Source organism: Chrysemys picta, chromosome 7 (assembly GCF_011386835.1).
Source record: "Chrysemys picta bellii isolate R12L10 chromosome 7, ASM1138683v2, whole genome shotgun sequence".
NCBI lineage: Eukaryota > Metazoa > Chordata > Testudines > Emydidae > Chrysemys > Chrysemys picta.
This window is the reverse complement of record NC_088797.1, coordinates 41,149,065-41,176,920: the sequence shown is the minus strand read 5'-3', so window position 1 is coordinate 41,176,920 and position 27,856 is coordinate 41,149,065. Positions and strand designations below refer to the sequence as shown.

Sequence of the window (27,856 nt, the reverse complement as noted above, 5' to 3'; positions counted from 1 at the left end):
ATAATGAAGAACAGTTTTGCCCAAGTGATCTGTAACTAAAATCTTCCCTGCTCCTTCATACTCATTTCCCACAGTTATATACTTTTGAATGTGCAACCATTCTGTTAAAAATAAACTCATCTCCCAAGGTTAATACATTTTTATCAAAATAAATCTATATGAAATTGTTTAGTTCTACAATAAAATAGCAAACCCCAAGAGAGAGAAATTAAAAACATAGATTAGAAATTGTTGCAAATATACTGCAGTTGATTTGAGATGTGGCCATGTTTACACTTAACTTCCTGATTCCTGACAATCTGAAGCAGCTTTTATTTCCATCTCATGCAACAAGGAACTTGCCTGAAGCTACATTATTATGTTGACTTTCAGACTCAAAGTTTCTATTCTATGAAAGAGCATTATGTGTGTTTGCCTCTTATAACTGAAATATTACCAAAAATTGCATTAGGGAACATACTGTACCCTCTGGTTGTTATAAAAATAGCTCTGATACAAAATGTAGGACCATATTGAAAAATCTTAAGTACAGTAGCCAAGTTGCACATTTATAGGTACAACTAAAACTTTACATTAGTCTTAAAATATTAATTTGACTGAAATATTTAAATTCTTATTAACAAATAAAGATAACTAAAAACCATTGTTTTCAAAACACAAGCGTAGCTTTCGGTGACCCTGACAAGGGCTTGCCTGTACAGCAAACATTTCCTACACATTTTACTCTGTTTTACACAGATATTTTGTCCCTGCTGTACATACAGAATATAATTGTATTCTTAGGTTAACATTCGGGTTTATGGTAATAAGTTACTTTCCATAATATTTCATCAGATCTAGAATGAGAAAACTGATAATTAGACACTGGTGTCTCTTTTGCACTATTTTTCTCTCTCATAAAATTCCCTGCAATTCAGCACTTCGACACAAGATTACAAATGTCCATGTCTGAGTATGAAAGATTTTGGTTTTGATTTAACTCAGGGCTTTTGGCATTTCTGTTTAAAGAAGGCATAGACAAGATGAATCCCCATATTTAATTAATTTTCTATCATTCAGCATGTAGCCTGCAGCCATATGGCTTAGGGCTTATTAGATCCAATAAATGACCCATAAGCACTGATCTGGCAATTGCATCTGCACTGCACAGGTAGTAGACTCTTATCCCCATGGAGTCCCAGTGAAGTCAATGGGGCTACAAATTGATACAAAGGTCCAACTGCAGGATAGTAGCCATGGACAGCAATTAAATGAGACCTTATAGGAGCATTGAGGTGCTGCAGGAGATGATGCATAATAGATAGCATTCTTCTCTTGAATACGAAACAAATGCCTTGCTAAGTCAGAAAAGAAAACTCTAGTGCCAAAAGAGTCTTTCAGATGATGTAAAATGGAGGTCCTGACCACTTGCCATCATTACAAGCGTTCCCCCACTTTTCAATCAAGCTACCAAAATAATCTCTTCATTGGCTCAGCCACACCCCTCCTGGGGGCTGGATTTATTAATGTAACAAAATATTTCCCAAATTTAAGTTCTCAAATCTCCAGCAGGTCTGTACTCCTCATCTTTTCCCACTGGGGGGGTGTCTGCCTGGGGCGTTTTCCCTGAAGACTCACTCCCAGCAGCCATTCCCTGCCTTGGCCTCTGCTGAAGTCTCTCATTCTAACTTCACTCTGATTTTCTCCTTCCCTTGCTCCCCTCTCTGCAGCTTCCTGTTGCTCTTTATGGCGGAATCAGATTCTCTGTATCTTACTGGTTCTGGTAATTAAACCTTAAACCCCAAACCCCATCCCAAGAGTGGCAGGCAAGACTAATTGGATGGGGATAGCTGTCTTGAGGTCTCTGGTCCATATAGGGCATGCCACTCTATTACACCTCCCTTTTCAAGTTTGTTTATTCCTTGCCTCATTCACTGTGCACTGTCCAGCCTACGCTTTAAGTGTGGTTGGCATCTGGACGCACCGTGGCTAATTTACTACACACCATCCTTTCTGCGCATCCAGATCTACTTTGTTAAACCGATGTAAATTAAGACTAAAGGTACTGATTTCAGTAAATTAATGAGGTCCAGACTCATAGGTCCTCATCTCATTCTCCAGACACCAGGTGTAGAGGCCTTGGCTCATTCAGTGTACAGCTTTCTCAGTGAGCAAGAGATTCTTGTGAAGCCCTGCCTGAAACACTATGAACTGTTGTGCACTGAACGAGACAGGCAGAGCCAGCTCCAAGTTTTTTGCCACCCCAAGCAAAAAAAAGTCCCGCGCCCCCCGGCCCCGCCCCTTCCCCGCCCCATTCCAACCCCTTCCCCAAATCCCTGGCCCCGCCTCCTCCCCTGGGCATGCCGCATTTGCCCTCCTACCTCTCCCTCCCGTCCCAGGCAAGCGATGGCGGGCTCGGGGGAGCAAGCAGCAATGGAGCAGAGGTGAGCTGGGGGGGGGTGGTTCCTTCATGTGGCCCTTCCCACACCCCCCACCGCCGCAGCTCACCTCCGCCACCACTGCTCCGCTTCTCCCCGCTCCCTCCCAGGCTTGCCGCAAAACAGCTGATTCGCGCGGCAAGCCTGGGAGGGAGGGAGGGGGCAGAAGCGGAGTGGCGTTGCGCTCGGGGGAGCAGGTGGCAGTGGAGTGGAGGTGAGCTGGGGGGAGAGAGAGCGGTTCCTCTGCCCCCCCCAAGGGTTACTTCCTGTGGCCCTCCCCACGCACCCCACCACCGCAGCTCACCTCCACTCAGGGCCAGCTCCCGGCTTTTTGCACCCCAAGGTGGGGGGGGAAAGGAGCTGGAGTGCCGCCCCTTGTTAAGTGCCACCCCAAGCACATGCTTGGAGTGCTGGTGCCTAGAGCCGGCCCTGGAGACAGGACTCCATACTCTCATTTATCCCATGGAATTCCATACATCCCTTCCAAGACCCAAAATTTCATGCAACTTACTTACCTAGGCAAATACAGTGGCAAGAAAACACTGGGACATTGTTTTTTTTAATTATTAAAAAAATCTGTTCATGCACAAAATAATCTTTAAATACACCTCAGGCAAATCAAAACAGAATTTTACTGGAGCAACATAAGGCAAATGTCCAAGCTAAGGTGTATCTCTGTGCCAAATTCTAATTCTACCTCAAATAGTTGAGGCTTTGTGGTTGTTTGTAAAAGGTTACATTTAAAAAAAAGGCAAAGGAATATATTTTAAACAGTTCATACTCAAAAATTAATGAGTTTTACTTGGATTTTAAAACAGAATTCATATTTTGGCAGAGACTTACCCTTGAAAGTCTTAGCTGAAAAGGCTAAACATTTGGCAAAAATTAAAAGTACTTGAAAAAGCACTTTAGAAATGATGCACTATCTTAAGTACAGCTGTCACTATACACTTCAACTCCTGAATAATGAGGATGAAAGTTACTTCAGAAATTTATAAGGTATTACTTTGCATGTTACTTAGGCTAGGTCTACACTACAGCGGGGGGTCGACCTAAGATACGCAACTTCAGCTACGTGAATAGCATAGCTGAAGTTGCGTATTTTAGGTCGACTTACCTGGCTGTGAGGATGGCGGCAAGTCGACCGCTGCCACGCCGCCGTCAACTCCACTGCCACCTCTTGCCGCGGTGGATTTCCAGAGTCGACGGCAGAGCGATCAGGGATCGATTTTATCGCGTCTTCACTAGATGCGATAAGTCGATCCCCAATAGACCGCTTGCTACCCGCCGATCCGGCGGGTAGTGAAGACGTGCCCTTAGTGTTGATACACTCTAGCATTCTAAACAGCAGCATTTGACAAATCCTAACAATTTAGGAGTCTTCTGTGCTTTTGGTTAATAATACTGCACAGTAAATAGAATTAGACTGTACTGATCACCTGAAGGTTGGAAGTAAATATCAAGAAGTTTGCAAGTAGAATTTAACGGACTGGGCAGCTTCTATTAAACTTATATCTAATAGGACTAGCAGCAAAAATGTTTGTACCTAGAAAATGTTTCAAAAGTTTTGCAGAAAAGCCTCTTTAATGGGACAGTGGCTAATGTAGGCAAGTGTTTGTGTGTGCTGAGCGACAAATGGGAATTAAAAGGTAAGGATAAAAACACCTTTCTGTCCCCTTACAGCTTGTCATCTTAACTCAAAAATAACAAGCTCTAAAATTTGTGAGGCTGTATGTGTCACAATAGATTTGTGGTTTATTGCCAGCCTCTTGTGATTTGTACTTTAAGTGTTTTCCAAGATAAAGTGTAAAATCATTTGATATGAGGGACTTTTACCTTTAGGCAAATAGTAACCTTTTCCAAGGTCAAATGGAAAAGAACTTGACAAGTAAGTGGTGATCTCAGGTGGATCGCAATGTGAACATCTTTCCTCCCAACAATCGTTGGAGGCTACATGATGATGTATTATTTTGAACTTCACCTACAAGATCAAAGGATTCTTTGGCCATTTAGTCAGTGGCCAGAGACTGCCATAAGAACATTAAGCTTGAATGCCACTTACCTGTTCTAGTGCTGCATAGAGTCAGAACAAGACTAAAAACTATAATGGAAGACTAAACTCCATGTCTGATAGACATTTTCTTTAGTTTCCACTAACTAATCAGAAACCAGGTAGAGTTGCAGTGGAAATTTCATGACACTGGCTGCTCAAACTAACATGTGTTAATGTTTGGACTTGGGCTTAGAACGAGGTTTTACACTTGATTGAGCTGTGCAGCACTGCAGATAATTGGTAATTATTAGAGGCACTTTAGGAACTCAGGGTGATTGGCACAGTGAACTGGTGAGAACGTGTTGCTGCCCAAGCTGATGACGTCTGGTTACACTTGTGTGAAGATGGGTCAAAGAAAGGAACTGCCTGTAACATTATTCATAGGAATATCTGAGGCCTTGGCTATTGCCCACATGACTGTTTATTATGAATAATGTACAGATGTAATTTTCGTTGATGTGGGGATGAACACTTGAGGCAGCAATCCAGCTTCTAAAGTTATCTCCAAACAGAAAATGCTTGTGCAGTGCTCTTGTTAACCATACAAAATGTGAAAATAGTATGAGGCAAATTCTTCAGTAAAAACCTGATTATGTTTCCCCCTTTTTATGTATATTAGGTACCTCAGCACTAGGAGTCTGTAAGCCATGATGGTGAAACCTTAGCATAAGGTCACCACTGCTTTGGGCCATTCCACATTGGTAAAACCACAAAATCTGGGACCTAGTTAATCCTACTTATCCTTTGTTTAACCCCCCCCCCCATCCCTACAAATACAGGCACTTCCTATTGCTGGAGCTGCATATCAGCTGGCTAAACTGATTTCTCCTCCTGATATGCCCAGTTTATGCTGCCCATGGCCAGGAAGTCAAGAATCTTGACTAATCTTGGCTAATCATTCTCTGCTCCCTAGCATGCCCAACTTGTGCCAAAGCAGTAGATTGCCTCCCCCACGCCTCGAGTAGGCCAAACCTCAACATTGTTTTTTAAATACAGTCTGCAACAAAAGAATGTTTTAAATGCACGTTTATTTATTTGCAGGAAAATGAATGTATTGTGAGATCAAGACTGTAATTTCAAGCAAACACAGAGACCAAAACATTTACAGTTTGTCTCCAAGTGCTGTCCTTAACAGCAATTGCTCCTTGGTATTGAAACTGATATAAAAGCTTGAGAAGTCTTCATTAAAAATAAACCTTTACATCTCTCAAGAAAAGTGCAGGCTTCAAACAAGTGTTTTTAATGGTATTTATTTTGGTCTGTAAATTAGTCTGACACTCCTTTGCCTCACCTATGCACTATGGTAAAAATATATGGCGCATAACAACAATACTGTGATCTTCAAACTTTCACACTGTAAGTCAATGGTTCTCAAATTTTTGTATTGGTGACTTCTTTCACACAGCAAGCCTCTGAGTGCGACTCCCCTTATAAATTAAAAACACATTTTAAAATATTGAACACTATTATAAATGCTGGAGGTGAAGTGGGTTTTGGGGATGGAGGCTGACAGCTCTCGACCCCCCCATGTAATAACCGTCCAACCCCCTGAGGGGTCCCGGCCCCCAGTCTGAGAACCCCTGCGTAAATTATCCCTGTTATGTGATAAAATGTTGGAGTGTTATCTCATATTATTTTTGAGAATTCTCTTACCCATCCCTGATATGAATAAAGTACCCCTCTCTCGCTGAGTCTGAAAATAGATTTCACTAATGCTATCTATTTCAGATTCACACTAAAGGCACAGGAACTAGAATTATTCATGTGTGTTCCAAGAAAAAAAATCTACCTCTTTCTTCCTTGCTATGGCTCTTAGAAGCAAACACAATTACGTGTCATTACAATTGGTCCAGTGAGGTACAGTTACTGAGAACGGATCATTAGCCAAACTGCAATTTAATATATATTTCTTTTTGTCATTTACTTTTCACCTGAGAGCTGTATTAGGTTTTTTGTTGGTTGGTTGGTTTGTTTGTAATGTGATCTAAAGCCCTATATGGTGTGACCTTAGGCTGTCTCCATCTTGGATTAAATGAGCAAATAGCTCCTTCTAGTGGTTGCTAATCTAGTTTGGAAAATAAATACCTAATCCTACCAAAATCTATTAACATTTTGGTAATAATGCTGATGTTTGGGTGTCCTGTGAATATTTTTTGATGAGGAACATGAACATTCTGCTTCATAGTTCCTAATGACTCTTCCTGTGATTTAGTAGATGAATCAGTCTTCTCTCTCCCTACTTGCTTTTAATAGGATGTTGAGTACATTCAGTTCACATCTGAGCTGAATAACGTAGTTTATTTCTGTGTTTAAAAATAAAATAAACTATAAAATTTGAATTTATCAAAATCTCACATTGAATTGTTCCAAGATTTTGATCAATTTCAGGCAACACAATGTGTGTACTACAGCAAATTGTAGACATAGCTTAGATATAAATTCACATTAAACTTGATATTTTAATTGTTTTAATATAGGTTTTTTTCTGTCCCCACCCTGGAAAACATATTTTTTGATAGTCTTTAATATTTAGTCACCCAAACCTGACTTCTAAACAATTTAAAAACAATCCCTGGGGTAAAGTGCTATGGTACATTGTATAATCAAATTATTCAGATGGGATTAATGTGATGCTAAATAAGGTGTCTGGATGCAAATGCTGCTGGCTGAAATGATTGGCGATAAATCTGATTGTTCGTCTTTGCTCAGCTCCATACCCTTTCTGATATTACTGCCTCGCAATAGCACAATAAGACATTGAGTGTGAAGGGAAGAAATGGTGGAGACAATGATCATTTTAGCAAACCAAAACAAAGAAACACATTATATTTTATTTTGTCTCCTAAGGACTCTCCACTGAAAGCTGTGCAGATGCTGTGGGTCAATCTAATTATGGACACCTTTGCTTCTCTTGCTCTGGCCACTGAACCCCCTACAGAGTCTCTACTGCTAAGGAGACCATATGGCAGAAACAAGCCTCTTATATCACGTACCATGATGAAGAATATTCTGGGCCATGCTGTCTACCAGCTAACTCTCATTTTTACGCTTCTCTTTGTTGGTAAGATAAACAAAACATATTTTTGTTCACTTTAGGTCTCAGCTGTAGCTTGCTGTACTGATTATTCCAAAGTACCAAACATTTGCATTAAGCTTTAGTCAGGGCTCACCCGAGACATGCCCAAGGTGTTGAGCCATGCAGTGGCACTAAAAGAGATAAGGGGAGATGGAATAGCCCCAACTGGAGGTTGATGGGATGTAAGGGGTCATTCTGGAACTTTTCATATGTTCTTGGTAAAAATGTGGGATTTGCTTAATCTAGCTTTTTGGAGTATTAAGAAAAGTGTAGGTTCAAGGCACTGGGAAAGGTTTAGGTCAGTATGGGTGTTAACCAAACTGGTCAGGCTGTTTCTAAGCTCAAATTTCAAGCCTTGTCCTCTTTGCTAGGAAACTTAATATTTTATTTCTGTTGAATCTGAAATGTACAGATTCAAGTTATGCTGGTACAAAAAGCCACTTCAATTTGGGAACTGACAATATTGTTCAGTGTTCTTCCATGATAAATGCTATCGTCCGGATAATCTAGACAAACAAGCAAGTAATTAGAATCTATTTAGACTAGACAATAAACTCCATTCTGGGATTTAACACCTGTGACTGTTGGAAGGAAAAAAATTGGCTAATTTATTATTTCAGCCCTCTACCCGTGGTCTTACAGTAATTCAGGTTTTACTGATGGTGAATGCTTTTCTTCTAGAATGGGGTCTTTGGGGACATGAGATATAGGGGAGAAAAGGACCGTTTTTCATTGCAAGGAATAACCCAGAAAGAATAATAGTCACTCTTCCTCTATGTCACTTAGTGCATTTGTTCAAGAGGCTGATGATAATAATTAACACTTGGGGCTCATGTACTGTGTTCATGACAATATGTCATAAGAATGGCCATACTGGGTCAGACCAGTGGTCCGTCTAGCCCAGTATTCTGACAGTGGCTGATGCCAGATGCTTCAAAGGGGAAGAACAGAACAGAGCAATTGAGTGATCCATCCCCTGTCGTCCACTCCCAGCATCTGTCAGTTAGAGACTTATGGACACCCAGAGCACAGGGTTGTATCTCTGACTTTCCTGGCTAATAGCCATTGAGGGACCTATCCTCCATGAACTTGTCTAATTTTTAACCGATATTAAATTGGCATTTGTTGATGGCCTGAAATCTATGTCTTTGTAATACATAATTTGTAATTACAGGCTATGTAATACACTCCCTAATAAGTTGTTATGAATGTACATTCATGTATGTACATGCCTTAGGAGGGCCAGGCTCCTCCCTGCAGCTGTGAGCCTATTTTGGATGCTAGGGGGGCTGACAAGCCTGTTAAAGCAAAGGAGCAGCCTATAATGAGCCTGATAAGTTTCTGAGGTTGGGGTGGGAAGGGGAGATGTCCCCCAACTAGTACCTAATATTTGCAGGAGGATTCTGATGGCCCCTAGAAAGCCTAATAAGCGTGTCAGCCTATGACTATCTAAACTATGCACATGAGCCTTCATAATAGGTGCATCTGAAAGTCAAACATCCTGTACGCTTTATGGGAGTTATAGGTGGCCCTCCAGTGAGCCTCCCAAGGCTGAGAGAAGGACCCTTCTTGAAGGCCTGCAGGAGAGAAGAACCTTTGCCCCGCACACATAGTGAGCCTCAGGAGGCTCTCCAGTCCCCTTCACATTTCTGAGGAGGCGTACAGCCCACCCCATTTCCTGAGAGCCTTAGGAAATGCAGCAGTAGGCTCCCTTGGGAGCTTCAGGAGGTTCAGCTGTATCCTACATGGTAAAAAGAAAATGTGCTTCTTTCCTTTCCAATAAGCTTCCTAGCAATCAGATTAGCAATTTGGTAAAGATAAGGTAAAGAGCTAGATACTTTTTTAGTGAAAACTTAGGAATCATTTGATATGCTGTACTAAGTTTCCCACGGCCAGTAATCCACAGTTCCAGATTCATAAGCTAACTGTTTAAACTGGACTCTGATCAATGATCTTCTGTACAAGAGTTTAGCAAATCAAATTCCTTCTCTCTCTCCTCCTTTCCCTTTGCTGCTATAAGTTGGCACGTGTGTTTGAACACTGATTGCCTCTATTTTTAGAGTGTCATAAATCTAGAAGCCATTGTCCTGTTCAGTTAAACTGCTGCACAAAAAAATTGTATCTTGGTCCCAGGCCTGACCTACCAAATTTTAAAGCTGGTATGTTTCTAGTGGCCTTGGGAGAAGAGTGGGCAATGGAAACTTAGATGCAACCTTATCTACTTCTATTCCACGGAAGCAGCAGGTCCTGTTTTTGGAATGAAGTAATGCAGTGAAATGGAATTTTTGAAGATTTAATTATGGATAATCATGTCAAAGAAAAAATTCAATCACATTTAAGCATAAGTCCATTTGCCTTTCATAATGGTCTTCATTACTTGGTTTGAAGTCTTTGGTAATGATTATACATATCCATGTAATCTGTGTTTAAAAGTCTCAGCTCTATCTTCAGCATCACACCCATAGTAAAGTTATAATGCTACATTTATGTTATCACAACTTTTTTAAGTCAAAAGACTATAGGCCAAAGTCTTCCTTTGGATGCATGCGCACAGTTCCCATTGATTTTCACTGGAGCTGCTCAAACATCAAAGGCAAAGTTCAGTTCTCTGATGACTCTACTGATAGAATATGACCTTACTGCAGTTCTCTCAGATCTATAACTGTTTGTGAGGTGGAAGCCTCTCATTCAAACAGTAACACCACTGGGAGCCCGGAACAATATTGTCCAAGTGAATGATGTTTGGTATAACCAAATGTTTGTTAAAGTTTGCTGCAGAGCAAAATTCCCCCTTTACATTTATTTTATCTCTATTCTTTACTCATACAGATTAATGTTCTGCCCTTATTCTAAGGGTCTCTTTTTATATATAGGTATACATGTGTTAAGAATTGTGACATGTATACATATAGTGAATAAGTAAAGTGGCCCTGTGTGTAGATGTATTTCCAAGTGTTATGTAACCTCTACAATTACTGTTCATACTGTACAAAATGTTGCTTTTTTAATATTGACAATCAATTTTCAGTTATCTAAATAATAGTATGATCTCCTATTAGGTGCTTACAAAGTAGATTAACAGACAAATGGACAAAAACAAATCATTTTAAAATTGGGTGGTGGTAGCTGCTGTTCTTTTTAGTTAATATCCTTGACTACTTGTCAAGAATAATGCATATTAGGAAGTAATATGCAGAGATTGTTGAAGGATGGTTGCTGCTAATTGTTTTAGAAATGGCAAATGCAGTGTCAACAAGTCTCCTGCTCTGAGTAAATGAGATGAAAGAAATGACTCTTTAGAGTCGTTCCTACCTGGTGGGAGAAAAAACCCTACCAAAAATCATTTGAGCTGGTACATTGAGTCACTGGATAATAGTCAACCTTATGAAGCTTCACAGTGGGAATTCTGGATTTCTTTGCTCACTGAGTTGGGAACTATGCCTGCAGTGTAGTAATTGTGGAAGCAATGCTGCTAAAAAATAAAAACAAAACAACACAAGACCGAGGAGGCAGCCCATGAGCGGGAATGGCAATATAACACAAAGTCGAGGCTGAATTTTTTATAGCAGAAACAAACTTTTTTATTCTTTTTTGCATTAAGGTGAAAAAATGTTTAAGATTGACAGTGGTCGGAATGCACCACTCCACTCTCCTCCTTCTGAGCACTACACCATTATCTTCAATACCTTCGTCATGATGCAGCTATTCAATGAAATCAACGCACGCAAAATCCACGGCGAGAGGAATGTTTTTGATGGCATTTTTAGAAACCCTATATTTTGCACTATTGTACTGGGTACATTTGCTGTACAGGTAATCATTCATGCAAGAAATAGCAACTATTCATCAGAAATGTACAATTTTTCTGTCTTTGTTCTTTGGAAAAATCAAATGCTTTTGTGGCCATGGTTGTCTCTTATCAATCCAAATGCTCATTCATCCTGTATCAGACCTATTCTGCTTTAATCAAAATAACTGCTTCTATCAGTAATGATAATTTAGAACACTTAATATTTACAAACCTAGTGAAAGCATGCTAAACAGAGTATAGTATGTTACTTTTTCACAAGAGACTTATGGTTAAGATTTATAAGAAGTATGGTTAATTACAATGAGTAACTGATTTGTTGAAACAAGAAGTCTCATTATTTTCAATGGAGATTATTAATAGCATTATCATTAACCAATGGTAGCAAATAACTTTTTACACTTATTTACTACTATTGTTCATAGTAGGGATGAACAAGTTGGTTTGTTGTTAATGGGTGCAAGCATTGACCCGTTTCCTTCATGTCAGCTGGGATCCAGAGGTCCATCAGATATCCCTAGAGCAGGGGTCGGCAACCAACAGCACGCGTGCCAAACATGGCACGCGAGCCGATTTTAAGTGGCATGCAGCTCCCTGCCGCGGTCCCGGCCCCCAGCCCCACTCGGCCCCCCCGCCCACCACTCTTCCCTGCGGGGCCAGGAGGCAGAAGCTTGGTTCTGCGGCAGCCAAGCTTCCCCCTTCCCTGTTCCTTCCCCCAGCGTGGTGCTTTCCTGCCCCTCCTCCTCTCCGTCCCTGCGCCAATCAGCTGATGGCCCTAGCGAGGGGGAGGGGGAAGAGCGGTAACGTGCACACAGCTCCGTGGAGGACGCAAAGAGAGGCAGGGATGGAGCCTGGGGGAAGGGGGTGGAACAGGGCATATCCCTTCCAGCCCCCTGCCCTGAGCCGCTCAGGGCAGGGGGCTGGGAGCACCCCCACGAGCCGAGCACCCCCGTCTTCTGCCCTGCACCCCCCACACACCCCAGCCCTCTGCCCTGAACCCCCACCCCACCCCAACACACACCCATCCCTCTGCCCTGCACCCCCCATTCCCTCAGCCTTCTGCCCTGAACCCCCCACACCCCAACACACATCCAACCTTCTGCCGTGCATGCCCCACAGTCGCCAGGCCTCTGCCCTGATCTCTGAACCCCCCCCCACACACACACACACCTCATCCCTGACCCCTGAAACACCCCACCACAGGCCCTGATCAGCCCTCTGCCGGCCTAGGTGAACAGACACCCAGGCTGGCAGCGAGCTGAGCAGGCTGGTGGCTTAAGATCAGCATTTTAATTTAATTTTAAATGAAGCTTCTTAAACATTTTGAAAACCTTGTTTACTTTACATACAATAGTTTAGTTATATAATATAGACTTATAGAAAGAGACCTTCTAAAAACGTTAAAATGTTACCGGCATGCGAAACCTTACATTAGAGTGAATAAATGAAGACTCGGCACACCACTTTTGAAAGGTTGTCGACCCCTGCCCTAGAGTATTCTTCACTAATAGCCAAATCTATTTCATGCTGGGCTATCAGTGCAGAAAACTTCTCTTTCCCCTGGTGTCATTCTTTTAGTCCCACATCAGCCATTCCGCTGTACAGTCCTATGCCAAACATCACCTGGTAAGCCCTTTGTGGGGAATGCTGCAGCTACACAAAGTCACTAAGGGCCTGCTATTTAAAGATATTTAGGCACCTAATCCCCCGTATTCCCGGAGATCTCCCTAACCCCTGGGCTGTGAAGTATTTTAGGTCTCTCTCAATCTCTCCTGTTGAAGCATTTGCACTTTTATAAAAATAATTGAATATGCAATGGGCCAGAGAGCGATTCTATAGCCTGGAGATGTTTAGGACCCTCACCTGGCAGAGGGGAGACCTGGCTTCAAGTCCCTGCTCCACATCAGTTAGAGAAGGAAATTGAATCCAGATCTCCCACATCTTGGGTGAATGCTCTAAACATGTGGAGTATTTTGCTCTTGAGCAAAAGAGGGCAGCAGCTCCACACCAGCTGTGTTTTGAGCAGGCCTCTGATTGGTCCCGGTAGGTGGGAGAAAGCCTGGGTTGTGAATCCCACTGGGACATAGGCACATGTGAAGAGTTGTGCATCAGGACTAGGCTTGCCCATCAGGAGACATGTAGGTATCACGGGGACTTCTCCAGGAAACACTGAGTTGCCTAGGAACTTTAGGTAGCGGCTGAGCAGGAGTTTTGAAGATCTAAATTGTGGATGAAGGGGACTAAAGTGGCCGTTTAGGCACCTAAATCCCATTGTGCGTCTAGCCCTCAGTGTGTGTTATTGAAAATGAGACTGAGCCTCCTAAGTCACCTAGGCCTTGCAACACTGAGTTGAGCAACACTAAATACCATTACAAATCTGGGCCTACTTGGGTTTAATTCACAACCAAATCTAAAGTCCTTGCCATGGAAGGGGCTTGAAGATTTTTTTCCATTCCCAGGTGTTTCCATACCTGGCTTTTGGCTGAGAGGAGAGGGGAGTTGCTATTCATAGATCTGAATTAATGTGCTGGATTCTGTCTACTCCTCCCAATCCTCTCCATCCACTAACAAAAACTCTTCCAAAATAAATACAAACCTTAGTCTCTGTACACAACCAAGAGCCTATTTCTGCTCACTGTATTCACATGCAACTGCCACTGAGACCAGTGGGAGCTGTGTATTTGAGAAAAATGAAGGATCATAGCACAGTCAGTCTGACTTCTGCTTGCTTTTCCGTGTCTCTCTTTCTGCCAGGTAATCTTTCCTTAGGTAATATAAGGTGATTCTTTCAACCAATTTGTCCACTTTCGCAAGGGGAAGGGGGGTCATATGAGCTTAATTTTTTTCGGGGCGGGGGTTATAATGTTGCATAATGAAGCCTACTAAAGCTGCTCTGAAATATTGTTCTTAATTGGGTGGCTGTTGCTAGCCCAGCTGTATTAGTTTCATTTTTTTGCTATAATCTCCAGGAGCTCAGCCTGTCCTTGTGGATGGATGTGGTATGGGTATGACAGAGCCAATCCCTAGTCTGATTTATGTTTCATGGGTGGTTTAGTTTAAAAAAAAAAAAAGTGTAGCTCCTTGTGTATTTGCTATATTTGCTGGGTACAGCAGAACTGCATATGGTATTTCAATTTTCTGTGCAATAGTCCTAAAAATATAACATAAGGGTGACCGGATTTTCAAAGTGAAAAGTGAGGAATCCAGCTACAGTGGGATAGAAGTCACAGGGAGTGGTTTGCTGGGAATCAGGATGGTGTTGTGCTGGGAAACAGCTATTTTATACATAGGTCCAAGGGAGATGAGGAGAAGAAAGGGCATTGGCCCATATTGTAGTGTCATTGGCATTACTATACTAGTATATGTATTTATCTGTGACACTGACTGCTGCACAGTTTTGACTCATTGTTTTTAGTGTGCTCCCCATGTCTGTCCCACCTATTGTCTCATTTTATACTTAAGAAAGTAAGTTCTCTGAGGTGTAGGGACAGTCTTTGTTTATAGATTTTTATGGTACCTAGCACTGACTATTATACACTGACTTAAAAACAAGCAAAGCTATTCATAAGGTTGCATATTAATGAAAAGTAAGATTTTTTTTTCTAAATCAGTCAGAATGAACCTGGTCAGCACTATGCTGTGAGACATTTCCATCCCATTATATCAAATCCCATTTAGATAATGGTTCATTCTGTGTTATTCACATGGCACAATTGAAATCTTGTTATGGTGAGACATTTGCCACAAGATCAATCTCTCCTGCAAGTCAACATTTCTTTTTCATAAATGACCTCGTTTTACCTTTGAATATATATTATGCAAGAAACCTTAATCCAGTCCAGTGTTACCAATTTCTTCCATAGATTTCATTTCCATCAATCATTCACAGATTACTATTGAATGTGTTCATTTACAGCCGCCCTAGCCTCAGACCATATCAGTTATCGCTAGGATGCTGTTAAAAAGACAGTCCGAGTGGAAAGATATTGAAGAAAAAATGCTAGAATTAACATTACATGATCTAGAACTCAATCAGTCATTTGATACAACATGTGAATGTCAAGTTGCATTTGATTAGAGGAGTTTGTGCGATAACTAGTATGGTTTTAGGCTAGTTTGACTATAGATAAATGAATATATTCAGGACTGAGCTGTAACTGATTGGGATTTAATCTAAACCATAGCAGCAATGGATTAAAATGTTGACACTGGAGAAAGGTCTCTTCCACTATATAAATTCCAAACTAAAATAACACTTTTCCCTGGGTATCTAGTTCAGGATATGTCCGTTTATGGGCACTCTATTTAAGATAGCCTGAGTCTGATTTTCCAGAGGTCCTAAACTCCTGCCATCTGAAGCCTCCGTTGACCACAATAGGGATGAGGTGCTCAGCACTTCTGAAAAGGAGTCCCAAAGTGTTTTGAATGGAGGCTACTTTTGCTGACTTGCACCTAGTGACACATAAAATGCCAAGTAGCAGAATGTAGGTCTCCCTACTTCAGCCCCATACTAAAATCTGCTAAACAACAAATGCCTATGGTGTGCTTAAATGTGCCAGCCAGCAATGTACTTGCTGAATCAAAGTGAGATGTAAACAAGTGTACTGAGAGAGCAAAAGCTCATGTAAATGTGGGGAAAATATATTTTCAGAAGAAAGATAAAGTATTTCTTCCTCCCTCCCATTTTTCCTCTGCAGATAGTAATTGTGCAGTTTGGTGGGAAACCTTTCAGCTGCTCTCCTCTGCAGCTTGACCAGTGGATGTGGTGTGTATTTATTGGACTAGGAGAACTTGTCTGGGGTCAGGTAAGTGTCATGTAGCAATGTATAGTTTTCTACTCATTTATTATGTTTTCACAAACCGATGGAAGGTCTGGTTTTGCGAACACTTTGTCATAAAGTAATTTGATTCATAAGAAGGTGTGTAGGATTGCCGCTCAACCATCTCTCACTCTATCATATTTGGCATTACACTGGAAATAAACGATCCTTTTAAAAATACAGCGTTTTTCAGTAAGGTAGCACCATGGTTCTTTTTAACTTTTTGTTAATTTTCAGACTTTCTCCAATAGTGTGCAGTAATACAATGACTAAGTACTTCCTGAGTGAATTTGTTTGTGAAAGATGCTAGATCTATAGCCCTTAGAACTGTAGTCCTCTAGTCACAGGAAAAGTGTAGTAAGGGCAGTTATAATATAAGCTTCCCTGCGTTGTCCCCACTAATGTCACTTAAATATGTTCCAAAATGACAAACACTAGGAGGTGGGTGAATAGTTCAGTGCACATGCTTATTCTCTGTGCTGAGATTGCTAGCAATGCTGCAATTAATGCCAATTACTCTTTGTGACATAGACTCTTCTCTACTCTGAATCAGACTGAGATCCACCAGCTCACTTAGTGTAGCCCACTGCTAACCTTGCTCCCGGACTTTCCATCCCATCCCTTCAGTTTGCTGAGGAAGAAAACTGGCAGCTGAATGATGGTGGCTTTCTGCAGTGCGTTCAGAACAGCTGATAATTCATGATGCATTTTAATCCAGGTGCCAGCAATAAGGTCTGCTACAACCTTTGGTGCCAAGAGTTAATAGAATTATATGTAGATGAGTGAATCAAACATTTGCAACAATCTAGAGGTAAAAGAATAAATTAATTCTATGATTAGCTGTCTGGAAGTGATTGCATAGACATCACTCGAATAGCTATTGTCCGGAGGTGAGGGTGCAGCATACAACCACCAATCTAAGTAATTTGTAGATAGTGTTTGAAGGGAGAAGCAAGAGTATTTTCCTTCTAAAAATATTTTGTAAATATCAGCCAGTTGGTTTAATCTGATGCATTCCAAAGCTCGCACCCTCCCAAACAAACAAAAGTCCCCCAAAGTATTTTACTGTCTCTGGAATAAAAATAAATCTTAGGCAGAGATGGCTTATCATTATCCAGAGAAGGGCATGTGTTCCAGCAGAGAGAGGAAAATTGCCCCTGCAATTAGTTAATTAATTGTGACACCCATTAAAGTGATTCTGGCTGAACTGTCTTCATGGACACGGAGCTTCTGGGTTGGATGACTATCGTATTCTGAAAAAAATTAAGCAAGACACCTTGGGCAGTGGGGCCACAAGTATTTTTGAAGAAAAGAACTCAATCTGGTGTCAGCAGATGCCTCCTGGCAATCATAGCTGGGTGCCATCGTTACTTGATCTTGCTGATGAAATTACCCCCAGGAGGCACCGAATCACAGTTGTTGGGAAAATCTGAATGTCAGTTGAACAGCAATTAGTAAGAAATGGCTTGTCCTCAGCAGCTTGGAAAATCTTCATTTTGGGGAAAAAAGTGGTGGTGATTATGCCATTTATTCAACCACTCAGTTCTAATTTGTTGTTTAAAACATTTAAAAGAGGGCAGTGGGTTGCTTCTGGATTTTGTCCTGTGTGCATTCTTATAAATATTACAACATAACCCTTTGAAGATTAACAATTGTCTGATTTACATTCAAAGGTGAGAGAGGTTGCAGAGGTCACTGTAAATGGTTAGGCACTTTATTAAATTTGTAGAGTTAAAACTTCAATATAAAACTGTACTGATTTTAGCCCACTGATTTGTTCACTTAGCAGACTACCAGTTTATTGTGTCAGATGTGTGGGGGGAGAACAAAAAAAGCAAGGGCTGAAGTACAACAGTGCTCAACATTTGGGCAACCAGTAAACAGACTATTACAAACAAAATGAATGCATAATTTATTTAGTAGATACCAAGCCCTTTTGACCTGTGGCAAGGCTTCTCCTCTCTCCCTGCAACCTTTTAATAGGAAGCTTTTTGTCTCTCCCCACTTCCCCTAGAGAAGTCCTTTCTCACCTGCCTTGTTTAATTCAGGTTCAGCATAGAACACGTGTTTCCCTTTGCTTCACCACATCCTTCAGGAACTTTTCTCCCCCAGGCATCCACCACACCCAGTCAGGATTTTTGGTTAGGGAATTTAGACCAAGTGATTGATTTTGAGTGCTTCAGTTTTTGGGAGACCAACTTGAAACACTTTGAAATGGCCCTACTTTCAAAAGGCGAGTGCTCTGCATTTTCTGAATGTTTGGCCCCTTTAAGGCGTCTCAGGTTGGGCTCCCAAAATCACTAGTTACTTTTGAAAATCTTGGCTCTAACTGTTAAATTCGTAGTTTCCTGGGAAATGGTATTTGTTTCCTGAATCCAGCTCTAGTGACCTGGACCTGACTCTGCTGTGAGCTGGGTGGGGATCTGCCAAAGTGAAAAATAAAACGAAGCGTGGGCAGAGTGTGTCATCCCAGCTGAGAGGAGACACTCACTGGGCCCTGAAGGATGTGTACACCCTGTCATACAGAGTCACTACAGAATACAGCAGTGTTGTCTCTATACATGCAATGCAGTCTTGCTAAGTCAAACATCACTTCATCCTTTTCAGTTTTAATGGAACCCATACAATCCATTTAGCATAGGAGTACTGTAACTTTTTGAAAGCTGTTAAGTTATGGTGGCTCAATTCCTAGAGAGTCCAAATGAATCAGTAAGTCAAACTTTTAAACCTGCAACATTCACCTGGGCTTGAAATTAGGGAGATCAAGTTTGTCTAGTCAGAGGCTGGAAAACTGACTCCTAAAAGAAATAAGTTCAACCTCATGTTTCTTTTTTAACTCCAACTTTAAAGTTGTGGATCATTCAGTTCAGAAACATCTCCAGCAAGGTCCCTCCTGAAAGCATTCATCATCTCTGTTCCATATCCATCAAGCTCGCCCTACCACTGCCACACCGAAACCTGCAGGGGGGACCCCCACAAACATTTTGTTCCATTCCCCACCTACCTTCCTACAACTCTTTGCCTCTACCTTATCCCATTTCTCGAGTCCCCAGACCTCTGGCAATTTCCTTCCTTTAAAGATCGGTTTTACACATCCAGTTGTGTGGCTTTGGTACTTCCGTTTTCAGATCCTATTCAGCCAGGCATACACTGTGGCTTGATGTGTCCTTGGCAGCATTGCATGCCACAGTACCCAGAAACTGAGTCTGGAGTCCCACGATCCAGCAGCAAAGAAGAACTGGACCCTGCAACATATCTCTGGGGAGGTCATGGTCACAAACTTGAGATACACTTCAGCAGCCAGCCAGCAACCTTCTCAGCTGCCAAAGCTTCCCACAGAGCAGGCATCCCATCTTTAGACAAAAGTTTGGCATCTGCAAAGGATTGTCCTAGTTATGATTTTTTTCCCTTCTCAGGCAGGCCCTGTTTTTCATGCATCTCAACCTCTAGGACTTAATCACCTCCTACTGAAACAGGAACAGAGCACGAACACTGAAGCACTTTCATTCTAAATGGGTTTGACATTTAACTCTGTAGGATGACTTATTTTCAATATTTAGCTTTTCAGGTGACATGCCTTGGCTTAAATACCCATGCATCCATATTTCAATTCAATCTAAAAACAGAAATCAAAATAAAGAGAAGATTACTGTCCAAGAAAGCTTGGCCAGAGACAGGGTAATTCTCAGCAATACATGTTTAAAATAATGTTGTTAAAATGTTGTATAACTACACTATTTGAAAACCTTTAAATTTATCAGAATAGCCTGAAAACCCTCCAGGTGCCACTTCTGCAGCAGAACAAAGCGGGGGCGTCAATAAAAATGACATAATGAGCTAGTCTAAATGGAAAATAGAGACCAACTAGAAGTTCCAGTGACCACAGCAGTGGGCAGTTAGGTGCAACATTTGTGACTGCCATTTGCTGTTTTTAGACAGCAAGCTGATATGAAATCATGGAAAGGTTTTTTGAAGTGTTAAAACTAGATAATAGTGCCTTACTTCTAGAAAATGTTACCCTTCCCACCTTGCTCTGTGAAGCCTCAGACCTTACTAGATAACCAGGGTAAGTTGGATGGTCACCTTCTAGAAACAGGTGCTGCAAGGAAGTGTGGGTGGGGTGTTGTGCTAGTCACACCTTTCTCAGGGGGTGCTGGGAAGGAATTTTTCCCTCACCGCTAGTTTGGCCAAGGTGAATTGGGTTTTCTTTCTCCTTCTCCACAGCAGGTTCTCGGGGGCTTAGTTGGGGCAAAGATGAAATGTGAATTAGGCTGTGATTCCACAACTCATTATGTAAATGTGGGGTGGGTGTCCAGTGCAGGTACTCCATAAGGAGGGGATATTGTGAGCAGATAAAATGGATTGATTGGTAAAGGATTTAAAGGAGGTATTCTTTAAAGGAGCTGAAACAGAGGGGTTGAGGCTTCTATGACTGGTACTGCAAGGAGCCAAACGCCCCCCCTTCCCACCCTCATTCAAGGGGGTAGGAAGGATGGTGAGGTCACAGCAGCAGGTTGGCTGGGGACCAGGATGGGTAAGAGGGAGGGCTGATGGAAGATTCCCCAGTAGATATTGAAATGATTATGGAATCACCTGCACTGTACACTTATCTCCCAGACATTTAAGAATAAAGTTGCAGCCTAATTAAACCACATCCAGTGTGTCCTATCCTTTTCCAACATAGCTGGACGATGATCTTTGTCCTCTGCCCATAGTTTGCATATCAATAAACATGTTAAGTGCCCTGGGCTGAAAGAAGTTGTATAAATATAAAGCACTATTATAAACATGTTTATCCTGGCATTTCTGGAGGATTACAAGTCTTACTGAAAAATCTTGTATTTTTCATTGCAATGAGTAGATTTATGATAATATCACTGATAAATACGTCTTACATTTTCAGCACCCTTTTGTTATGTGATTTTTCAGGTCATTGCAACCATCCCAACAAGTAGGCTAAAGTTTTTAAAGGAAGCAGGGCGGCTCACTGAAAAAGAGGAAGTACCTGAAGAAGACCTGAATGAAGATGTTGAAGAAATTGACCATGCAGAGAGAGAACTTCGACGTGGACAAATTCTCTGGTTCAGAGGGCTCAACAGAATCCAAACTCAGGTATGTTAAAAGGACAGATGTAGAATCTCTGGAAAGCTATATACTGGATTTTCCATTCAGAAAAGATAATGCCACAGAGTAGAGCCATATAAAGAATGTGTGAGATGGAAAGGAAGGTACCCCAGTAACTACACTTCCATTTCCTAATCAACAATTAATAAAATAGTAAATCAGAGAAACTCAAAATGGTTTAGTTGCAAAACAGTAAAACATGAATAAAATTAGAGACCTAAGAATGGTTTTCTTTGAAGACTGAGAGCTGATATGAATTTTCTATTTCACAGGTATAGTAACTGACAAAGAAAGTAAAATATTCCTATTTTAGAATTTTAACTGTTATATTAGTGAGGAAAAATGTTATGCAAATTCTTTTTAAAAAAATATTCTGTTGGAAAATGTAGGCTTTTCACTGATTCAGATTTATGTTTGTGGCCTCTACTTCTGTAATAATAAAACAACTTAAATTGATTGTGGCATTGGTAAAGAAGAAGGTTTGATTCTGATAAAATATAAATCCCCTTTCTGTTCAGCAAAAACCTTAAAATCTTTTTTTTTGCAGCAGAACATTCAGACATGTATTTTTAGCTGAATTGGAATGTACAGCTTTGCCTGTCACTCACGAAAAATGTAATCTTGTATTTATTTTAAGTAACAAGAAGTTAAAACATCCATCAAAAAGTTGAGATGTATTTATTTACTGTTATTTATGAACTTTAATATATCATTTACATATTTTAGAAATGTTTCACTAAATATGCAGAAATATATATGGAAATTACTTCTGTGCATAGAGGAAATTAAGTTTTATATGTATCCGGACACCCTAAATATGCAAAGTAGACCAATTTACTAAATAACATGACCATAAGCAAATAACATTTGTCTTAAGGCAGGATCCATATTTTGTTCTTAGCAACATACATGGCCATTTTCATTGCAACAAAATAGCATGTTGACATAGTCTCAACAACAACAGAGAGCAGCTTTGAAAAGACAAGTATGTGATTCCCCATTGTATCAGATTGGTCAGTTTATACAGGGCTTTAAAGGAAAATATGCAGATAATTAAGAACACTTATTTCTAGTTTAAGGGATCTTAAATGGAATTTTCATCTGAGATGCTTTTGTTGAGCTTTTTGAAATGTAGATATTTGCTTTATGTTAAGACAGTGCTTTCCCCTTTTTCCATTTTAAACATTAACAAACCTTTCTGAAGAAAGCTAAATGGTTATATTTTTAGGAAGAAGGGAATTAGTAGGTGCAAGGAGTAATATCTGGTGCAGGTCTCTGCAGTGACACTATTGTGTTGCTGTTGTGGGAAAACAGAAAAATAAAGGTGGCAATTGCTGCTTCAGAGATTAAGGATCAGGTTAAATCCCAAAGCTCCCAAGGTAAGTAATTAAATGCAGATCCCCAGCCTTGGGATTCTGTGTCCAGAGTACCTTGACTCAGGAGCACTCATCAAGAGAGAAAATCCAAACTGTTACAAGGACCCTCCAGATAAGAGTGACAAACGTGTGCCCAGGTGAGGTCTATAGATTGCAAGAGTTATTCTCTAAACGTGCATTATTTTCTTCCTGGTGGCTGTAGGAGGAGTGTTGTCTGTTGGCATTTCTGTCAGGATGTCTTTCTGGTTGTGGTGAGTTTAAACAACAACAAAAAGCGAATTACACCCTTTCAGTTCCCCTTCTAGTTTGAGAGGTATCTTGTAGTTCTATATATCTTTGCCTTCATAATCCATGGATAAATTATTCTTCTTGTTCCCTATTTAAAACAAAATAAACATTAATTGTGTTTTCTTGCTAACCCCCATCTACTTAGTATCTTTTCTACTTTTAGTTGTAGAACTCTCTTTGGTAGGATATATTGTTTCCTTTCCTACCAGTAGGTTTTTGTGATTTTTTCCCCTCCCCCTTATTTTGTTTGTTCAGTGACTCTGATTTTACGTTTATTTGATATCTGTGGAATGATATTGGAGAAAGGAAATGGGCCAACACATTAAAAAAAAGGGCTCAAAATGCAATCACAAGATGTCCCTTGAAGAATTTCTCATTTCACTATGCAGGTCAAATTAGTGCAAGACCCATTGTTGGCCTCTGTTACCTTGAATTTGGTGCATTTTGATGCACCAAGTTTTTGTGCCCCATCCAAATGAATTCATACGCTTGTACTGCATTTCCCAGGAAGCCATCTAAAGAAGAGTTGATGGAAGAAGATGAGGATGTCTCTAGCATCCTTGTGGAGCTGGAGGATTTGCAGGAATCCTCCGATGTCTAATGCACTTCTGGAGATGCAGAAGAAGAAGGTAGAGCATCTACTCCTTTTATATATAAAGAGGATGGCAATGAGATTGGGAATGGATGTAGAATCTTTCACCACTAGAATGCTGATTCAAATCTGGATCAGGCTACTTTCCACCATCTGACACTTGTTCTGTGTTCAATGTGAAATACATTTTTGGTTATTTTCTGTCCAGTCGTTACTGGACAGGTAATCACATCACATGCACAAACAAAATTTTATAAGTCCCAAGAAGGTTCCCAATGAATCCAATTTTTTTTTCCAGATAACTGGCAGACGACTTAGTTGCATCGCTCCAAAGAATATTCATCCAAACTCATGTTAGAGACATCAGTGCTAAGATATTTCTTTCTCTGAAAATAGAGCATTCAAACCTGGGCAAAAGGGAAACAATTTTATTGTTGCTTCCTCATACCGAAAAGTCAGGGGCATCTCTAGTTCATACTTGCAAAGATCTCAAATAATGTGTTTTAAAAGAAAGGAAGAATCTAAGTTAAGGAGTCTGGCTATGTGCACTTGACCTTGTCTTCACTACTTACGTTCACTAAGCTTTTTAGCCTTTGTATGGGAATACTTATCTGTGAATGGATATATTCTCCCAATGGGGTAGTTAAATCATAAAATGAATACCATATAAGCTCTCATAAGTGACCCACTGTAGCTACATAAGATTTCATAAAGAAAAGGCAGTATTATGAACTTCCATAAAAACAGGTTTTTCACCTATATCTATAATTCAGCAATATTTTTGCAGTGTCTTTTACAATTCACGTGAATGCAGGAAATCTCAATTCTGACGAACTGATGGAGTTAAGACAGGATTGATCAGACAGCAGCAGCAGCCTTAATGACCACCTAAAAGCTAAAATAGTCTGTCTTCAGACAAATTGCAGGGTAGAAAATCCAGGTCAAGTCAGATAAAAAATATAATTAAAGCATAATTTATGAGAAAGTTCTTCTGTAGTTCTCTCACACTTAAGGATGGACAAAAATTGTGGATTCTGAGGTTTTCCAAACCTCTAAAACTATTTTTCAGGTTCCCAAAGCTGGGAGTCTGTACCATTTTTTCCTGGCTCATAAGTCAAGTCAATGTTTAATTTTTCTAGGGGCGATACAGTAATACTTCCTACCAAACAAGGGCATTTTGCGAATAAATGTCAACCAAGTTTAAAATGCTCATATGATATGGTGATTGCCACAGGAAAGCTTATAAATAACTAAAAACATTTAAAAAATCCACATTTTTCTAGTTCGAGGGGAGCCTGTGCTATACATTAAGGATAGAAGAGTTCAACCCACCCCTAAAAAAGCTTGTTTTGGAACAAGTAGATGCTATTACAGATCTGAATAAGGGATGTATACAGCATTTTTCATTAGACTTATTCTCATACTTTCTGTTTTTTTTTTTCAGTTTCTCCTAGGGCCAATGCAAATCCAGTAGCATGAAAGTCAAACTTTCCAAGTGGTTTTGAAATTTAAGCAAAATAAGTTTGCCCATCTCATCTTACATCATTCCATCAGAGCATTTTATACCAAACATAAACTAGAAATTCAAAAATGTACAAGGTCCTAACTTGAGTAGAACCTACAGGATTGTTCTTATTCAAGGCAGAATAAAGCTTTTAGATTACCTAGCTGACTTTTTTTTTTTTTTTTGACATTTGGACAGTCGACATCTCTAGGAATGAGGTACAATATAAATACTGTCCTCGTTATTTATTTAGCTCTCTGGAAGGCTACTGGGAATTCTTTTGTGTAAGAGAGATGGTAGCAAGGCTCAGAGAAATTATCTTAAAGTAACTAAATAAAGGCCAAAATGTTCTTTTCTTATGCAAAATTCCATAAGCACTGATTGGCAGAGAGATGCAGCTACCTGAGACCTATTAACATTCATGACAGCATCCCAGCTTAAATTCCCATGCTGAAAAGGTACTCCATTGTAAATATAAGAACACAAAAGCTTGGCTTATCAGTCCTGTGAGGGCTATTCCAGAGTGGAAGTCTTTCAACCTGCTTTTTTAATATTTTTATTAATTGTGTGCAGCTCACAAAGACAACTCCTGTGAATTTGGTTTTAAAAAGAGAACACTGAATGGATACAAAATAAGACAATACAAACGTGACGTGACTTACGCTTACCTTTCTGTTTTTTAGTGGTTTCATTTGCTCTAACAATGTCGAGTATTTTGCATCTTGATAGAAACATACTCACTTTTTTAACAGTAACTCTCCATTCTTGGTTGTTTCCTCTTTTTGCCATAAGCATTCTGGACCAAATTCCTCCCTGTTTTGCATTTCATGTAGTCCTTATTGACTTCAGGCAGGACATGACCACATATGTCAGCCTTTGGAATTCTGCAGGGGTAGTCATCTGTTAGATGTTCCTGTCTGTAGATTCCACAAAAAGATCTGTATTTAGTTACTTTCCTTAGGAGAAAGAGCAAATTACATACCTGTAATTCTTGTTCTCTGGAGACAATATTAAATACAGATCTGCCCTCATCTTTCCACCTGTGCTTATACTGGAGATCTTCTTTTCGGCTTATTATGTAGGCTCATTGCAGGCATGTTTAAAGAAACTGGCATCTGAAGGTTTAGAATTTACCATTGATATCTTCCCCAATGGCATACACTTTGTGCTGTCAGTAGGGAGTCTTAAAAACCTTTTGAATTGTCTCTTTTGGAGAGTGCTCCATGACCCTGGGTCACAACATGGAAAGCCAGGATCTGTATTTAATTCTGCCTTTGGAGAATGAACATTTCAGGTAAGTAATTCAGTGTTCCTTAATGTGTGATTAATGTTGTTTTGAGCCATAGATTGGTTTTCAGATGCCAATATGTACTGTAGCTAATGACTCACTCATAACCATTCTCCACTCACTGGTTCACCTGATACCCTATTCTATAACTTTGCTATTTGTATCAGGTTTACAATCCAGAATCTGCCTGCAGAAGAAAATATGCACAGCAAAATGCCTTGATTTGTGTTTGCTTAATATACAGAGTTTTTAAGAGCTAATAGAAAGTTTATACATTTTAATTCCAGGCTAACACCTGGGTAACTCTATTACACAGATTCATATGGGAAAACATAACTGTTTGTTATTTGCATATGGAAATGCATATTGTGCTGCACTTATAACACAATGATATTCCACCAAAAACCTTTATTTCTCTGTATTACATAAAATCTGTATGTTTATATATGGAATGCCCGTCTCAAAACCACTTGTAAAAAGTGACATTGGAAACCATAAACAAACAACTATCTCCGTAAGCGAGCTGAAGAGGATGAAGCTATTTCTAAAATTGGTATTTCATTTTAATACGTCTGACTCTGAAAAACAATGAGGCCTTGCATCTAGATTCATAGCAGATATCTAATCAGTAAAGATGCACCATTACCATCCTAGCTGATTAATCTAGCTCTCTCCAATTAAAAAGAAAAGGCTTGCTGTTTAGTTTTGGATGTACTGTTTTGAAGTTCCATCCTCACTCTTTAAATGATGAGGAATCTGAAACGTATTGTAGCTGAGGAGGCATGGTTATATTCATTGGTGTGATATGTCAGGGCTTTCTTTACAATTTTAGGTCCACTTTTATGACAATGTGTTTTCAAATGGTGACATTACTACTAGCAACTTGTATTACTAAGCTAGAATAATGATACCCTTCATTGTGTGGCCTACATAGGCCAGGCAAGAAATTAGGATTCCAGTGTCAATGATATTTTTTGTTCTTTGGAGGGAAAATGGGTTTGTTCTTTGGGTTTGAAAAAAATACAATAGTTTTTTTGTTTATAATTGTTTAAAACTGTTTTTACAATGGTATTATTGATTTACTTAAATCATGGAGTTCTCTCTGGACAGGAAGAAGAACATCAGACTGAGTTAATTCTGGTTAAAATGATCTTGTAGATATTTTATCAGCAAATGGCAAAAAGAAAATGCTGCATGTTAAAATGAGATTTAAAACAACGATACTTTTTTCTGAAAACTGGTTGACACATGCCAATGTGTGTGTAGGAGCAGCTGTCATGACTCTAGCTTTGGGAGTCCCTGGAAATTGGAAACTCAGGAATATAAAACTAGGGATGACAGCATCTTTAAAGAAGTGATGGGATGAATTCTCTTTTCATGTATACCAGTGTATACCCCATTGCATTGTGGTTATACTGGTGTAACTGAAAGGAGAATTTGGTGCATTATTCCTAAAAGGGCTTTGTCTCTAATATTCATCCTTCATTATCATCAGCTGTCAGAGGGAGAT

At 40.1% G+C, this 27,856-nt stretch overlaps 1 protein-coding gene and 1 long non-coding RNA gene across 33 annotated transcripts in view; one reads left to right on the top strand and one right to left on the bottom strand.

The window, feature by feature from the left end:
- ATP2B2 (ATPase plasma membrane Ca2+ transporting 2) overlaps positions 1 to 27,856 on the top strand; it is a 754,329-nt gene that overhangs the window by 710,802 nt on the left and 15,671 nt on the right. For all 31 annotated transcript variants that reach the window (XM_065551218.1, XM_065551250.1, XM_065551243.1 and 28 more), the window contains 4 exons: positions 7,318 to 7,531; positions 11,148 to 11,359; positions 16,052 to 16,159; positions 21,104 to 21,286. In XM_065551218.1, the coding sequence (XP_065407290.1) occupies positions 7,318 to 7,531; positions 11,148 to 11,359; positions 16,052 to 16,159; positions 21,104 to 21,286 (717 nt within the window). The remainder of the gene's footprint in view (positions 1 to 7,317; positions 7,532 to 11,147; positions 11,360 to 16,051; positions 16,160 to 21,103; positions 21,287 to 27,856) is intronic.
- Positions 21,963 to 27,856, bottom strand: part of LOC135972625 (uncharacterized) — a 65,042-nt gene continuing 59,148 nt past the window's right edge. For both annotated transcript variants that reach the window (XR_010589103.1, XR_010589102.1), the window contains 2 exons: positions 25,800 to 25,975; positions 21,963 to 23,050 (listed from right to left, as the gene is read on the bottom strand). This is a non-coding gene — a long non-coding RNA (uncharacterized LOC135972625). The remainder of the gene's footprint in view (positions 23,051 to 25,799; positions 25,976 to 27,856) is intronic.